At 44.1% G+C, this 15,611-nt stretch overlaps 1 protein-coding gene and 1 non-coding gene across 2 annotated transcripts in view; both read right to left on the reverse strand.

The window, feature by feature from the left end:
* LOC126235534 (Down syndrome cell adhesion molecule-like protein 1) overlaps positions 1 to 15,611 on the reverse strand; it is a 210,247-nt gene that overhangs the window by 65,449 nt on the left and 129,187 nt on the right. Inside the window, exon 10 of the mRNA XM_049944253.1 lies at positions 8,699 to 8,797. Coding sequence (XP_049800210.1) covers positions 8,699 to 8,797 — 99 coding nt within the window. The remainder of the gene's footprint in view (positions 1 to 8,698; positions 8,798 to 15,611) is intronic.
* Trnat-ugu (transfer RNA threonine (anticodon UGU)) lies at positions 9,854 to 9,928 on the reverse strand. The gene has a single exon. It is a non-coding gene; the product is annotated as a tRNA-Thr (tRNA).

The following is a 15,611-nucleotide window of genomic DNA, read 5'->3' on the forward strand; positions in this document are numbered from 1 at the left end:
ATTTCTTCGTGTTAAAGTTTCCCCATCTGGGGAGAAGGGGGGGGGGGTGGTCCAGATCCCCCAAGCCAATCTATGGTCCCCACTCATCTCTCATTTTTCACACCCAGTGTCTCCTATCTCTTTTGATCCCATTGCTACCATCTCCATACATCTCTCTCTCTCCCTATCTCTCTCTCTCTCTGTTTTACTCTTCCACCACAATACGTTTGCATGCCAAAATTTTTGGTGAGGAGGCCGGAATGAGAATTGAGGCAGCTGGCTCCCCTCTTTTCCGTTAATAGTCATTTAAAGAGGAGCATTTTCGCCTTCTTTGTGCTCCGCTGGTTCCCTTCAGGGTGTCTGCTTACATGCAATGAATTTTGTAGGTCAGTAAACTTTTGACAGTCTGTTTAAATTTTTCGGCACATGTAAACAAAACATAAGTACATATAAAGTAAGAAGGTTAACACAAAATCGTCTCCCATCCAACACAAGTAACTTTTCCACTACTTTAGATAAAAATTCACAACATTTTTAGGCTACACCTAAGTATATCAAAAAATGCGGTGCTTGGTTTGCAAGGAGTTAACACCACCAGGTGACAATACCGACAGCCTGTATAGGTGTGAAGTACCTATTATACAGAAACGGCGTATGTAAAGGTTTATCGGTGAAAAATAAGGGATTAAAAACTTAGTTTGGTAACCTTAGAACCCTTTCGATGACCGCAGAATCCTTGCTGTTTGTTTACTTCGACAGTCAAAACTACATTCACGCCGCAGAACGGATATTACATGCATATTTAACGTGTATACGTATGGATAATATCACCTTTTGGATCTGAGTACCTGTTAATGATATTGAAAAATGTTTCGGGCTTCCCCGAGATCATGACGTTAAGAACATAAGGTAAAAATTTCGACGAATTCACATGAATGGAAATTATAGATGTGGCCATTCTCACAAAGCTGCTTATTTTATTCAAGAATCATGGTTTTTTGGGGTTTTCTCAGGAACCACCTATGAAGAAATGGTGCTTTTACAAAAAAATGGTTCAAATGGCTCTGAGCACTATAGGACTTAACATCTGAGGTCATCAGTCCCCTAGAACTTAGAACTACTTAAACCTAACTAACCTAAGGACATCACACACATCCATGCCCGAGGCAGGATTCGAACCTGCGACCGTAGCAGTTTCGCAGTTTGGGACTGAAGCGCCTAGAACCGCACGGCCACCGCGGCCGGCGGTGCTTTTACAAGTCACTTCAAGCCCACCCTGTACCATGCTTAATGGAAAAGAACCAACCAATTTTACTCAGTTTGCCTGTGTTGGGGTAAGTGTGTAATGTTTAAATTTTAGTCGTGTAGAGTAGGACAGCTAAAGTAAACCTGTTCTTGCGATAGGTACAGAAATGGTCAATAGGCCAAAGGGTTATCCAAAACACTTGACACCGTACCTCTTTGATTAATAGAAACCGAGATATGACCCCCTGAAAAATCGCATTTTTGCGTGCGGCTTTTTGGTACATATTGGTACCGGCACTGTCGTGCGCGAGCCGATAATCCCTACTTTTATCCGAAATCGCTCCAGTTCTCTAATATAGTACACGGTTTTCGTTTCTTAGTCTTCAGCCTAGTAAGTTTCAAAATGCGCCAGTAGAAATTAAAAGTGTTACATCGTGAACGCCCTGAATGCACTCTATACTGCAGTATTTACGTCGCAGTAGGATATGTCGACTGAAATTTTCTCCGAAGCTGTAGACTCGCTCAAAATAACATGGCACTGGCGCAGAGGCGCCTTCTACTGTTGAGCGCTGGGCGAGTCCACCCCGTTACTCCGGAATACCGACTGTTTGAGTTGACTGTCAGCTGCCGACTTACATGCTTAGAGAGTTACTAAAATACACAGCACCACAGCCTTGTGTACCATAAGTGCAGAGAGAGTTCTTCATTTTCAGGAACATGTGATTATACACAATGCTGTCGCATTTCTGCTGAAAAGTGGCAAATGAGCATGCAGAAATCTCGTTAAAACTATACTTGAGAGGGTTGCAGAAACTGCCACCTGTTCCAGTCTCGTAACAAAGAGAATAAGGAAAGAAGTCAAAAACATAACTAAATGTGCTTCACAAGGCACTAAAAGTCCTTTACAAGGCTTACAGACAGACAGGAGGAGAAAATTTTATTTTTAGTTAGTATTACCGGTCAAGTTATTGGTGGACTGACACGTATTCTTTTTTTCGTTGTCGATGTCGTAGTGAATAATGTTGTCCGCTACACTGCATTTTTACCCCTTTTCAGGGTTCCGTATCTCAGTCGATAAAAACGAAATCCTTATGGGATCACTTTGTTGTCCTTCTGACTATCTGTCTGTCCGAGTGTTAAGACCCTTTTTTACCAGGAACGAGGAGCGATATAAAGTTCAAATTTGCGTCGCATGCTAAGAGCTACTGTTCCTTGCCGGTAAGAAAAATTTAAGCTTCTAAGTAAATGCTTGAGGGCTGTCGACAGCATGTACTAATTTAAAAAAAAGCATTACAATGTGCTGTGTGTCATAGTGATATTTATTCTCCTACCGGTTTCGGTCTTCAACCATCTTCAATGGCAGAAAACTTATGGTATGTCATGCACAGTTTGACATACGTTACTTCTGAAAACCATCGGAACCTATAGATGAGCTACCTATTCGCATATGAGAGCTGGTGGCCTATCGGTATAGTTCGTTCCTGGAAATCGACTGATTCCGGGATCGAATCTCAGACGGACGACGGATTTTTCAGTCTTCATTGTAACCTAGCTTTCACCTCTCAATGAAGTGAGGAGCCGCCAGAAACAACACTTTCTCCGGATTCCCCATTACATTCCCCGATTGGGTAACTGTGGGAGGCTGGGGAAACGGAAGTCGCCGAAGTGGCGTCCAATAGAAAAACTTACTCCACGTCAGTGAGTCACACGAAATTGTTTTTACGTAACTCGCAGAGAGAGAGAGTTCTACTAGCACGTGCCCGATTTTTTGTTTTATGAGATTTCCTTCTGGCAGTGCACGGTCAAGCTTGTCTTGCATTAGTGAATTTTGGATTACGCGATATCTTTTTTTGTGCCCTGGTGAGAAACTATTGACATTGATTGTTTATATTTGTCGTGGTCGCACTAACATAGCCAGTTAATACTATCGTTTGCGGACTGGCTAGATGAAGTTTACAAATCATGCGCGATATACGGGGCGTAACTAAATTCCCTTAACAGACGTTGACTGCTTGTGGCGGGAACCAAGACGGCTAGGTTACGCCCGGACACTTACCGTTATCCCGCTGCCCGCTTAATACCAGAACACACGTTCAGATCTTCCACATTTTCGACTTCACTAACTAGAGCATTGCGTCAGCGCTCACCTGATGTTCCATGCCCATTACAGGTTTGTCTACATGCCATTCAGTTTTTGTGATCTGCCCAGATAGTCCTATACCTGCTCTAGTGCATGTGGTCTTTTTTCATACTGTACTATTGTACCCTCCCAGGGAGATTTGTACCTGCTGGTGTGCTTGTGGTCTCTATCCATACAGTGCTACTGTACAATAGTAATCATTCATTACAATACAGAATGCAAGCTGTACTAACTTCTCAGTTTTAGTGTATTCCTGTCGCTATGCTGAACTACACGTGTTTGCAATAAGCCGACATCATGTCATTGTAGACGAAGCAGTGTGGGAGGGCGGCTTGTCAGTTGCAAGCGGAACGATTTCCACACCGCCGGACACCTTCGCACTACCTCGTCGCTAGCGAGCCTCAGAGACGGGTATATTCACCACCAGCTAGACCGAGTATGGTGCTTCACAATGTCGCCGCACACCCGAGTTTGCAGTGGAATAGGAAACGACAGCGATTACGAGAAACATAGCGGGCAGACTAAATGCAGATCACCAAACTGCAGCCGGCTTGAGTGGCCGAGCGGTTCTAGGCGCTACAGTTTGGAACCGCACGACCGCTACGGTCGCAGGTTCGAATCCTGCTTCGGGCATGGATGTGTGTGATGTCCTTAGGTTAGTTAGGTTTAAGTAGTTGTAAGTTCTAGGGGACTGATGACCTCAGAAGTTAAGTCCCATAGTGCTCAGAGCCATTTGAACCATTTTTGAACCAAACTGCATGAGCACCAGCTACACTTGTGCCAGAAGTTACAGGCAATGCAGTCACAAGATTCTGCACACTTCTGCAGGTGGTTCTTGCACCGTTGTATTGACGAGCCCCATTTCCCACGTCGGATGCCTTTCGTGGATGAAGCAATGTTCAACAGGTAGTAGTGATTAAAATTCTTCTGGGTATTATGCCACGTCATTGCTAAAAACTAACAACAATAATAAACTAAAAGCGACGTTTCTGCCGAATTGCAACTGCACGACTGGTTTTGCATGGGGATAGGTGCTTCTATTTATTACAGACTATCGATGTCTGACGTCACTGCTGTAAAACTTTTAATTGGCCCTCTAATATGATTGGCTAGTCATGACGTAAGGGAAGATGGAAGGAAAGAGGCTATTCGTGGATGTCCATGTCGTCAACGATTGGTAGCTGTCCGCCAATCAGCGTTCGGCTTCTGGTCGGCAAGTTTTCCTCCTGGTGTGCGCGGAAGTGGACTGACAGTTGCTCTACAGCTGTTTGTGCAGATACGTCCGTGTCCCGTGTAGCTTCACTATGACACCAGCCACGGAAGCCTACGTTATTATATTCACCAGGTAAGTTTTTCTCACTTCCCACAACCGGCACGTGTGGTCTGATGAAAACATGCGTGCTATGCGTTTCTTTGCGTTTCAGGAACGATACCGTCTGAACCTTTGGGCAGGGTTCCTAGACAGACGTGTCATTGAACCAAACCTCCTTCCACCATGCCTCAGGGGTGCCGCATACTTGCGATTCCTCGACGGCGTACTGTAATGGCTCCTCAAAGAGACATTCATCAAAATATGTGGTTCCACGCGTGGTCCGATATCATCTGGACCAACGATTGGGGCAACAGTGGTTAGGTCGTGGTGGCCCGAGATTGTTTGCCTGCGCACACTCCCTACTACAGCCCGCTAGACTCCTACCTGTGGGATCACATGAAATCCTTGATGTACGAGACCACTGCGGCATAGCCCGCGGCATAGCCCACGCCAAAAGGTCTTCCCCACCTACTGGCCGGGCGATGGACGCAGTGGACCCTGGGGGACCAAGAACTGATGTTCGTGTTTACCAGAACATGGTACAGAGGTACCGTACCTGTGTTGACGTTGGTGGTCGTCGCATCCAGCCCTACGTGTAATTAGAGCCAGACGACAAACAGCAGGAGTCAGAGAGCAACATGTATTGTGGCACTTTTCCATGTTGCAGGGAACTGGTGTACTTCGGGACGTGACTTCCTATCCTAAACTGAGTCGTCTTAGTCCCCACTACAAGTCCTGAAAGTAAGAGAAATTTAGTTACAGTCTGTATATTTGTGCATAGGCCTCACCTGTCGAATTGTACTTCTCCTAGCGTACGGTGATCGTTCACAAGCCAGCCCCCATCACTGCCGTTGTCCACTCCTCTACCGCGCCGTCTGCACAAGTGCGGGCCAAATTAAAGACGTAGAAGGCCACAGAGAGGCAACACCGCGACCAAAGTGAGGGAAACTCAACAATCTCCCACACTATGTTTTCCAGAGGTAACAGGCGTGACTACAAATCAGAAGTGCGCCTGGCACTCAGCTGAAACTGGAAAGCAGTCACGTGACGTCCCTCGCCTGTGCGGTCTCTGTCTTGACCGACAAATTTACGAAAGCCCTGTTAGGAATTCGATTACAGCTAAATATTTTTCACAAGTAAGACTATTAATATGATAGCAGCTCGTTTCATTGGCAGCAATTTAAGCTGCGCTCTTAGGTTTCTGCCTAGCCTCACCCTCGAAAATCGCGACATATTCAGGAAAACGGTCAACGCCGAATGTCAGACAAACTTCTGATATTTTGTCACTCGTGCAATATAAAGGAGCGTGGTAGATGATAGCGTGTTAATAAATTACGAGATTACTTTCATCTTTTAGCCTTCAGCAGTTATATCCAGAAACTATTTTACCTCTGAGTGTAGTGCACTAACACTTCGTACACATCGGTTTATTACTACAGAATGCCTGCACAAGACATGACAGTTAACAGTACAGCGTAACATCACAGTAAGGTACCAAAGCATCTCTATGTATATTCTGTTTTTTGGACCAAGTACTTTTGCGTGTACTGTGTTCCTTTGAAATCCTGGCACGACACGAACTCTACCCCACTTTCCATATCTGATTACCTTCTCCTACTCTATACCGTAGCAGCTCCTGAAATTCCCACACTTCCTCTAACAGAAAAAAGCACCTTCGTCTCTACTACATCGCTCGAAAGCTTGAATCCCAACCCCCTATAGTTTAAAAATTGTTGAGGCTTTTGTGGTCACATTTTGACGTCTTGCTCTTTGCTTCCGTCTCGGGATCTTCGGCTGACGTTTGTCTGGCGGTTTTCCTGACATTTTGCCTATATTGGTGACGGCGTTATCAAAGGTTCAGCCTCCACTGCGTATCGCCACCAGTAGTGCAGTAGTGGAGGATGAACCTTTGACAAAGCCAGCCACTCGTGCTGATGACTCTTCAGGAAAATCGTTAAACAAAAGTCGGCGAAGATCCCGGGACAGAAGCTAACAGGAAATGCGACGCCCTACAGTCTCGTCCATCGTTGAGAGCCGTGGATCTGCTCACTCGTGTCTATGAACACGTTCCGTTTTCCCTTCATCTCCAAACTCTCCGTGTCCTTCCCCAAAATAGTTTCAATCACCTCTCCCTATCAGACCATGATATCATCACCGATTTCTTCCCTTCCTTGCGAACAAAACCTAACTTACTGATTCCACCATATCCGTAATGAAAGATCCAGATTTTTTACTTCGTCAGCAGGAGTATCACACATCTTCTAACACCCACATCCCACCTTTCAGTTCCTTCTCAATTAAACGTCCTATATCCTTTCCCAGATAATATCCTGCCCATTAATTCCCACATCCCAGTCCCTACGCAAATTTACCTGGAGCCTGTATAAAAAAATATCATGTTCCTAATAAGGAGACTGTACCTCATATCAATATATTCTTATGAATATCATCATCTATTTTATCATATCGATTTTTTAACTTAAAATTGAAATACAAAGTATGTTTATATTATAATGACTGAAGAGCGAAAGTTTGAAGACTGTCACTCCCCTCCCTCCCTTTTCAGTAGGGGGAAAGGAAGTGAAAGACAAACAATAAGATAAAAACAGCAGTGTTAGTCGAATGAAACAATAAGTTTACTGTAACGAGTCAATGTTTATTTATTTCCACAACACACGTCGCATCTCCATTATCAGGTGGGTTTATGTGCATTAATGTGGCATGTGTGTCTTGTGTCACGACTTTGGAGTAACCTGTAGCTCTGTCTAGTAGAGAAAAAAAAACAAATAGTTTTGTGAAGTTTTATTGAAAGGGTGAACGAAAATATAATTGTGTTAACTGAACCCGTGCCGAGAGAAGAGCAACGATGTGATTCTTATGCAGTAGAAGTTGAACAGAACCAATCTGACTTTACTCTGATGATTAGAAAATGAAACATTATGATCTTCGTATAATATTGCTGTTTGTATAGTCTGTGTATGACTTCGCTTCACCCTGAATTTTCACCCCAGTCCAGAACATGTATTTATTTTCGCCACTGCTTGTGTGCCCAGATCGATTAAACAGTGAACAGTAGTGAAGAAAGGCTGCCCATCCTTGCCTTGGATTTTAATCGACCTGGGCGTACCATTCTTATAGACACCTCTTCGTTCCTGTACATACGGCACGTTACTCATCTTTTCCTAAATCTTACACATATTTTCCCCTCATGTTGTAAACATTTCGCACAAGGTATATTACTCATCTTTCCCTAAAATTTGCACCTATTTTTCCGAGGGTTGCAAATATCTTGTACTGTTTTACGCTACCGAACGGTTTTTATAGGTCGTTAAATTATGTGACTTGCCTTAAGTCTTAGTCCATATCAAGCATATCGTAAGAACTGCCCCTGCTGTGGCTTCACCTCTCCTAAAGCCAAACTGATCGTCATCTAACAGATCCCCAACTTTCTTTGCCGTTCGTTTATTGTACTATTGTTGCCAGCAAACTTGCTTGCATAGGATTTAAGCTGATTCTCCCAAAGCTGTCACCCTTAATGTCTTCGAGCTTGTGTGAATGATATTCTCCATTCTCCCGAAACTCAAACGATATGTCTCTGGTCTCATAGATTCTTACATACCATATCACTTCTCTCCAGTGACTTCATAAATTTTGAGCGAATGTTCTCTCTTCAATCTTGTTAGTTCTCAAGTCATCCAAAGCCACATCAAACCCTGACTCTAATACTAGATTCTGGATGTCTTCCAAAGTGACAGCAATTTTAACACTAGACTGCACTCTGTCCAGTTTCAAACTTAATAGTAATAACAGTAATTGAAGTGGAATGTGTTACACCACGAAAACCTGTCGAACATTGCGGAGCTGTGCATCAAAAGTGGGTATTAAGTGACTGAACTTCAGACAGTTCGGAAATGGCGTACATCGACGTCAGTAAGAGGTGGTGCTCTAACACTCTAGTTTTCGTCGTGGTATGGAAAGCAAATTGGTCTCCGGTTGACTCGTTGCTCTGACGAAGTCCTTACCTTGTACAGTACGGCGGGCCTCCTCAGGGAGTCGCCACTGCAGCAGAATGCTGTCGTAGCCAGCTGGTGTGGCCCGCAGGTCCAGTGGAGCCGCCGGCACTGAAACACGCAAACACCATCTGAGCGCACGTCTAGAACCTTCGCGTCACACAGTCATGAAAAAAGGCTTTGGTTCCAATTAAACGGTCTCAAATCTTCGGGAAATTCAGTCCATTATCACCATCACTCATGTGGCCTGCTACAAATCCTAACTAAACTGTACAGTGCCATCCTATTAGTCTGCCTTTCGATCCAAAGCTATGTAAGGTATCCAAGGTACTGCTGCTCATTAACTCGAACAAATGTCCCAGCGGTACTTCATCCTGCCGATCCATTAGACTTACTTCCCTCTGCAGCAAGATCCTTCAATCCATTCTTACCCATTGCATCCAGAAACACTCAGAAATGCACCTATCCCTACATAACTTCTGTGGAAGTTGCGTAACACAAGAGGCCGCGCGGGGTAACCGGGTTGTCTGAGGCGCCTTGTCACGGCCCGTGCGGCTTCCCCCGTCAGAGGTTCGAGTCCTCCCTCGGGCATGGGTGTGTGTGTTGTCCTTAGCGTAAGTTAGTTTAAGTTTGATTAAGTTGTGTGTAAGCTTAGGGACCGATGACCTCAGCAGTTTGGTCCCGTAAGACCTTACCACAAATTTCAATTTTTTTTCGTAACACAAGATCAATACCTTATCATCCTTTCCCTGCAACTGATCCAACCCTGTTCACCATCTTTGTATGCCTCGACGTTGAAAAAGCCTTCGCCCAAGTATCAGTTTCAAACTACAAACATACGGACGTCCGTCTTTAGTTTCTTTTTCGCTGTCACAGCCTCTTTCTTTTGACACTGTCAGCCCTACCCAAACCTGTGTTTCCCGTGTCTCACTGATCAGTCCTATTCCCTCTCCTCTATCTCCTCTACAAAGCCGATACGTCCAACCCATCAGCCTCAACCCAACTACTACAGAATGCTACTCACATTGCCATCCTTGAACTCCGTCCAACCCTACACTATCCACTATGGTTTCACCTTCTGGTGTAACGAATGAAATGACAATTAAATTAAGACCCTAAGCTGCCGACAGGCGTTGATATGTATCAACGGGCACAGATGAAAATGTGTGCCCCGACCGGGACTCGAACCCGGGATCTCCTGCTTACATGGCAGACGCTCTGTCCATCTGAGCCACCGAGGGCACAGAGGATAGCGCGACTGCAGGGATTTATCCCTTGCACTCTCCCCATGAGACAAACATTCCCATCTTAATTTCCACACACTACATTCGTACTGCCCCTGTCCATTACACTCATCACTCACGACAGTCAATCTTACCGAGTCCCGTAAGAGTTCGAGCAATGTGTGTGCATTCGCACAGAAGAAGGTCAATGGCCGGTTAGCCGTATCTATATGAAGATGGTATCTGTTCTTTCAGACATGTCCGAAAGAACAGATACCATCCTCATATTCTGGTTTAACGTCTGGTACGTATTATCTCTTGTTACACTATCTTACAATTGTCCCATAAATTAGTACTTAGAATGTTAATCACCACTTGTCAAACTTGCGATCCCATTATCAACTGCTTAAAGATTCTACGCCAGTAGGCATAACTGCTTAAATTATTCTGTGCCACTAGGAATGAAAGCTTTAAGCAGTTAATAATGGGATAGCGCTGTCCCGGAATATATTATGGCAAATATATCACACATTTGGAAGCTGATTCATGAAATTCTCTGTACTTATTCATGAGGCAGTTGGACGATGGGCTCTGGTGCGTGATTGGTTGTTAGTTCTTTGAGGAAACCTTGCCAGTTGAAAGGCACACCCAAATTATTAATGAAGTGCTCTTCTGGAGGAAGCAGCATTTCAAATACGTGGATGTACGAGTCTGCAGAATCAGCTCAGTACTCGCTTGTGGCAAGGAAGGCGCTCATCCATTTCTTTCCTGCTCGCTGGGTGGGAAGTCAAGACGTCATTGGTTGGCCTGGACGTTCTCGCAGTTTGATGCCACTGCATTTTTTTTCTGGGCGATACGAAAGTTATAACGGCCCCAGATGGTTGAAAACTTTTTGCAGCAAGTGCAATAACATTGAAGGAATATCTTCATTCTGTTCGACACTCCTGTTCAGTAAAAACAGAACACGTTTAACGACGAGAGATAGGGCGTTTATATTCGCAGAACATGTACATTATCAGTCCCGTTCCATATCCTCTACACTGCTGATACGTCCCAGCCACCAGCCTACATAAATCTACTACAGAATGCTACTGACCTATCATCCTTGCTCTCCATCCAAACCTACGGATCCTCTACAGTTTTATCTTCTGGTATAACGTATAGTAAGTATTATCTCTTGTTACACCATCGTACCCATCGTACAACTGTCTCATGAATTAGTACTTACAAGGGAACCTCCCCATCGCACCCCCTACAGATTTAGTTATAAGTTGCCACAGTGGATAGACCTTGAAAAACTGAACACAGATCAATCGAGAAAACAGGAAGAAGTTGTGTGGAACTATGAAAAAATAAGCAAAATATACAAACTGATTAGCCCATGTGTAAGATATGCTCCATCAAGGAGAGACAGAACTCAGGAGCGCCGTGGTCCCTTGGTAGCCGGCACGGTAGCTCAGCGTGTTCGGTCAGAGAGCCGGTTGGCCTCTGTAATAAATAACTGAGTGGAAGGATCAACCATCAAACTTGAACAGGATGTCTTGCGACGTCCGCAACGACCAAACAACGATCAATAACGAACAAAATGCAAAAAAAAGTGGTTAGCGTGAGCAGCTATGGAACGAGAGGTCCTTAGTTCAAGTCTTCCTTCGAGCGAAAAGTTTAACTTTTTATTTTCAGACAATTATCAAAGTTCAGGCACTCACACATAAATCAACTTCGCTCTCCAAAATTCCACGTCATGTTCAGATTTGCTTGGACATATGCAGGATTTGACGGTCTACACACGGAAAAATTTGAAAAAGTTAAAAACATATGTTTTGACAGAGCACAGGGAAAAGTGTGCGACTGTGAGACTTTTGGATTCATTTGTTGCAGTTTATGTGACAAACTCTGATGTTTTCATCACTTTTTTGGGAGTAATTATCACATCCACAAGAAAACCTAAATCGGGCAACGTAGATGAATCTTTTTACCCATTCGCCAAGTGTACAAGTTAGGTGGGTCGACAACATATTCCTGTCATGTGACGCACATGCCGTCACCAGTGTCGTATAGAATATATCAGACGTGTTTTATCGTGGAGGAATCGGTTGACCTATGACCTTGCGATCAAATGTTTTCGGTTCCCATTGGAGAGGCACGTCCTTTCGTCTACTAATCGCACGGTTTTGCGGTGCGGTCGCAAAACACAGACACTAAACTTATTACAGTGAACAGAGACGTCAATGAATGAACGGACAGGTCATAACTTTGCGAAAATAAAGAAAGTAAAATTTTCACTCGAGGGAGGACTCGAACCAAGGACCTTTCTTTCCGCAGTTGCTCAATCTAACCACGAGACCACGGCGCTCCTAAGTTTGAATTAGCCTTGATGTTGCCTGTCTTGCACATGGGCTACTCAGTTTGTATATTTTGCTTATTTTTTCGTAGTTCCACACAACTTCTTCCTGTTTTCTCGATTGATCTGTGTTCATTTTTTCAAGGCCTATCCACTGTGCCAAGTTATAACTAAATCTGAGGGGGGTGCGATGGGGAGGTTCCCTTGTTAGAATGTTAAGCACCAGTTGTGAAAGGTGTGATATAATTACCACATTCTGAAGAAATAATTAGCGTCTGAACCAAGTCGACCCGCAGTTTACGAGGTCAACATCGATGTCGCGGCGTAACACTACCGACCGGTAAAATGTGCCTGCAGCTCTAGTTGATACTGTGGAACGAAGGTAATGGATCAGTGAGACTTGAACAGACGTATGCGTGAACACTACCGTCAAATCAAAGAAATTGAAAGAGGGCGCGTTATTGGCATGAGAGGTTATGCATACATCCGGGAAATTGCTGCTAGTGTGGGACTAAGTGTTTCCGCAATGTAACGAGTGTGTGCAGAATGGTTCACGGAAACCCCTAGAACACAACGAGATGGGTCAGGTCGCACCTCGGCGGACCACCCCTGAGAAGATCGACACCTCATCCGAATCGCATTGCAGGACATACCTGCGTCCTCCTTGGCTCTGGCGCAACAGTTGAGTAATGTCACACACCGTACACTATCAGGGATGACAGTCTGTCGCCGGTTATTACGGCATGGGTTACGTGCGCGTCGTCCACTTCTCCGTCTACCTTTGACGAACGTGCATAGACAGGAATGATGTGTGGAACGACGGCCCTGGTGACAGGAATGGCACCACATAGTGTTTTCGGACTAATCCAGATTCTATTTGTTTGAAAATGAGCCGGCCGGTGTGGCCGTGCGGTTCTACGCGCTTCAGTCTGGAACCGCGTGACCGCTACGGTCGCAGGTTCGAATCCTGCCTCGGGCATGGATGTGTGTGATGTCCTTAGGTTAGTTAGGTTTAAGTAGATCTCAGTTATAGGGGACTGATGACCACAGATGTTAGGTCCCATAGTGCTCAGAGCCATTTGAACCATTTGAAAATGATGGCCGCATTTTGGTTCGCCGCAGACAGGGCGACCAGCATTACAGTGACTGGATTCGTACAAGACATACAGCACCAACTACAGCCCTTTGGTGTGGGGTGCTATTGGGTACAAGCACAAATCATAGTTGGTGCGTATCCAACGCACGGTAACCAGTGTGACGTAGGTGAATGGCATCCTGCGAGCTGTAGCCATACCCATTCCGCACAACACCCAAGATGCCATTTTTCGGCAAGACAATGCACGACCACATGCTGCTACACGAACACGTGCGTTCTTGGCGTCACAGGATGTCAGTCACTTGCCCTCGCCTGCCGGATCACCAGACATGTCACCAATCGTATGGGATATGGTGGAACGATGGATGCAAGGCTGTGACCCAATTCCAACCACCGCAGATGAAGTTTGGAATTAGATGAATGCAGCATGGATGGCTATACCGCAGGACGTCATTCCGCCTTATATGCGTCGATCCCAACATGCGAGCACCAAGTTATCAGGGCCCATGACGGATCCTGCTCCCACTAGATAAAAGGAAACATGCTGAAACGAGGTGACTGAAACGCTAATCATTTCTGCAGAACATATTAATGTTCATGTCCTGTGATCATGAACATCCTAACTCTCGTCGTTCAAGGTGTTCTGTTTTCTTTGCACCTCTTTTTGTATCTCACACTATTCTGCAAGAGAGTATTTACTCATACGAGTTATGTTACAGGTCCAGAAGTCGCAGATGGAAAGGACTAAAGTTGGTGACAACGGTTGCGCGGCATAAGGGCGCTATCGTATTCACATTTCAACATTCAGAGTCGATCTTGCAGTCTACGTTTGAACGAAGTCTGATTGTGATTATTGCTGTTATGCAGACTATTTCTTTGCGATTGAATCTAACGATAGCACGGTTTTGTTTTACCAAGTTAGTGCTTTCTAACGACATTTTCTGAGCCTGTAGTAAACTTATGTGATTAAAGAAATATTCTGTTGCAGAATTATTTTATGGCGCAAGAAAAGTGTAAGGTTGAATGCCTTTCACGACCGTAAGTATTCTCTTCTTGCTGACAATTTGATGTTTGTTTTCTTCGTCAACATTTCACCTTCTTACTTAAATCTACAGTCACAAAATCAACAGCCTAGGACGGAAGTAACCTTACATTGTCCAGAAGTATTTGTCGTAGCAGCGACTGCAAAAGTCTACTTCAGTAGACGGTGGACATTTAGAAGACCTGATGACATAAATAGAATTTTAAGAAGTTTTCGTGTCCATATTCTTTTGTGCTTTCACTTTTCGTCCTGCTGCTGACGCAATTTTGCAATGTAAGCCTGTATTTTTATATTAAACTTATAACACGAACGCGTTATCTAACAGTCCTCTTACATTAAATCTCCGTTTTAAAAATTCATTTACATTTTGACGTTTACCTTCCTTTCATGACTGGTAGAAACATGAACAGTACTGTTACCGTAGTTAACTCGCGAATCATACTTACATGCCACGTCCTTTGCCTTCGAGCTTGTGTGTTGGTCCAGCTACAAGTAGCCAAGTGTGTTTAATATCAGTTTTAAATTAAACTTTTCACCAGTATTCTGCTTTTGTAAGCTGACTATCTCAACCACGTCAAGCTGGAGCGCCCGCTCAGCTTCATGCGACAGTTCCGTGTAACAATACCAAATTTCAAGTAAGACAGCAACCGGTTTCATGTTCGATGTAGATAAATCCTAATTTCTAAATATCTTAATTTCTCCGAAAGTGCCAATAGGATTCTGAAGAGTGAAGCGCCGTTGAATTCGTCTCTTTTAGATCTAAAGACTAACAGCCGAAATTACCACAGTTGTATACGAAAAAGTGAAATTGGTACCTATACCTCTGTAACTCATATAGCTATAATCAATATGGCTATAAAAAGACTATACATCGTTTAGTCTGAACTTTCTCCAAATTTCTCTGGGTTAAAACAGAATTACGATGCCTTACACGGTTTAAGAAACATGTGACGTGCTTAGCTGAATCACTTACGATTTTATGTACAGTGGATCTGAGGTCGTGGTCGTCAAAATCAGTGTTAAAATGTCGGCTCAACCACCTATTTACTGTGCAGAAAACTCTAGAATTAACACGTTCTGAAGATCAAGTCTTCATCATCAGAATAATCACATTAGAATCTCTAAAGGTGATCAAAATAAACATAAACAAGAACAATAAAGGTAATAAAATAACGTGGCTACTTCCCTTGCAGTCACGTCCTCTTATCAAGTACATCCACATC

This window comes from Schistocerca nitens, chromosome 2 (genome assembly GCF_023898315.1).
Source record: "Schistocerca nitens isolate TAMUIC-IGC-003100 chromosome 2, iqSchNite1.1, whole genome shotgun sequence".
Lineage (NCBI taxonomy): Eukaryota > Metazoa > Arthropoda > Insecta > Orthoptera > Acrididae > Schistocerca > Schistocerca nitens.